The sequence below is a fragment of the Phalaenopsis equestris genome, unplaced genomic scaffold (genome assembly GCF_001263595.1).
Source record: "Phalaenopsis equestris unplaced genomic scaffold, ASM126359v1 Scaffold000096, whole genome shotgun sequence".
In the NCBI taxonomy this organism is placed as follows: Eukaryota; Viridiplantae; Streptophyta; class Magnoliopsida; order Asparagales; family Orchidaceae; genus Phalaenopsis; species Phalaenopsis equestris.
In genome coordinates this window covers 742771-744950 of record NW_018164538.1, presented here as the reverse complement: position 1 = coordinate 744950, position 2180 = coordinate 742771, and the positions used below count along the sequence as shown (strand labels likewise).

Genomic DNA, 2180 nt, shown 5'->3' with positions numbered 1-2180 from the left:
AAATATATATATATAATTTTTTATATAACAATATATTACATATATTATTTATATAATAATATATTATATATATTTATGTCTAAATTTAAATCATAATGCCTCATGTAGCAATATGGTTAGTGTCTTCTTTTGTATAGATTTGATTCAGGTTCGAATCCCACACATTACATCTATTTTTTTCAATTTTAGTTTAACGAGCCAATTTCGAGCCGAAAACGAGCCGAACACGAACACGAATATTTAAATCAAGCCGAACACGAACACACAGTTCACGAGCCGATTTCGAACACGAGCCGATTTCGAACACGAGCTATTTCGAACGAGCCGAACACGAGCCAAGCCTGAGCTCGCTCAAGCTCAGCTCGTTTACAACCCTACTTTGAAGAAAACAATAACGTGAAACTTCGTGTTTGTTTGTTTCATCTCTTCTTCGCCACTGTTTATCACAACAAAGATGTATTTCGGTGGGCCCTATTTTAATTTTTTTTTATAAAATTTGATAAAGTGTGAAAATCTGACATCATATGTATTTCTGTATTTCTGTATGTAATATTTTGTCTTATTTTTCTACCATTTTAGAATTCAAGATCAGCACAATTTCAGGTGTGCCTCCCAAACATTCGGCTTTTCTGAAAATAGGCTACATTAGTAAGTTGTTTTAAATGAAATTTTCACAAGAAATAAAGTTTTATCTTATTTTTTTATTTTTATTGGATGGTAACTTTTTGGGGCCCACTGCCTCATCCGTTTGCACGCATATTGGAAGGCAATGAACCCACCCCGAACCGCACTTTTAATCTTTTGTATCGTCTTTTCCCCGCAAAAAGTAAAACAAATTTTACGACCACTGACAACTAATATCCCGCCACGTGTTATTACAAATATACGGACTCCTCCGTTAACGATTGCTATTCGTTGAATTCCCGATTCCTCTACATCTATCTACAGCGGATCGAAGCATGTACGAGCCCAAACGGTACAACTCTACCACCGGCACGTGTCGAAGGCACGTGTCGAATACCCGCCGTCTTCTTGCCCGTAACAAAAAGGAAGATGCTTCCGAATATTCTCTCAATCCCCACATGGAAAAATAAATTCAAAAAGCGGCATTTACATGCACGCCACCCAATTTCTACATATTTACATATCCGCATCAATCTTTTAATTTAAAACATGAAATAAATATTTTCATTATAAGCAAGGCAGCATCTATCAAAAAGTTAAATATATGTTTAAGATATGTAAATATGAAATAATTGACAGGTATGTATGTAAAGCTTTCAATTAAAATCTGGCACGCCCGTAGCGGATATGATCTCTCGCCGCTCTTGGTCCTATATAAACCCACTGCCCCGCTCGCCTTCTTCCTCGCGAAAAATTATTCATAGGTTCAAGCCACAAGTTCCCCGCAATGAGCAGCAGCAATACGAACTCCGCATTGCCATCGACGGAGCACGACCTTCTTCTCGATAAACTAGAGGTATTCAAGGTTCAAGACCACCCTGAGAAGCCCGGCCGCAAGATCCTCCGCATCATCGGCAAGTTCTTCCCGGGTAAATCCCTAATTTCTAATCGAATCGTTTTCATTATTCGATTTGTGAGATTTCTTATTGAGAGATCCGAGGTTGGCAGCTAAGGTTTTGAAGGGTGCGGAAGGAAAGGAAGCGCTGAAGAAATATTTGGAGAGGAGGATCTTTCCTGAGATCGGAGAGGCGCCGTTCTGCATCGTGTACGTGCACACGTCCTTTAATCGACCGGATAACTTTCCCGCGTTTTGTTCATCCGATCGATCTACGAATCTTTGCCTGCCGCCGTTAAGGACAGCCTGGAGGTCGTTTATTTCGTTCAACCCGGCCTCTGGGCCCGTCTCTTCTTCGCTACATTCGGCCGATTTCTCTTCAGCGCCGGGTAAGTTAAAATCAATTTACATATTCGGAATCTTGTTTGATCTCGTTTTGTTCACATATGTTTTTGAACTTTTGATTTTGCATCTTTGAGTTCAGCACGTGTGTTTCAGGATAAGCTGGTTATCCTGAACGCGACCTGTAGGCCAGCCGCAAGGGTCGACATGCGGTCTGAATTTAGTATAAAAACTCAAACGTATTTTCGAATTAGCTGATGAAACGCGCAAATCAAACAGTACGGAAAACGCCGCTCGCACTTATAAGCTGCCCCAAACA

General features: G+C 40.1%; 1 protein-coding gene across 4 annotated transcripts in view; it reads left to right on the top strand.

Annotated features, from left to right (window-relative positions):
* Positions 1-1370: 1370 nt before the first annotated feature.
* LOC110020440 overlaps positions 1371-2180 on the top strand; it is a 5075-nt gene continuing 4265 nt past the window's right edge. The window contains exons 1-3 of one of the 4 annotated variants that reach the window (XM_020718539.1): positions 1371-1553; positions 1633-1908; positions 2004-2168. In XM_020718539.1, coding sequence (XP_020574198.1) covers positions 1412-1553; positions 1633-1908; positions 2004-2119 — 534 coding nt within the window. In that variant the 5' untranslated portion in view covers positions 1371-1411 and the 3' untranslated portion in view covers positions 2120-2168. Of the gene's footprint in view, positions 1554-1632; positions 1909-2003; positions 2169-2180 lie in introns of those variants that run through there. The other 3 variants (XM_020718541.1, XM_020718538.1, XM_020718540.1) reach the window with 3 other exon arrangements.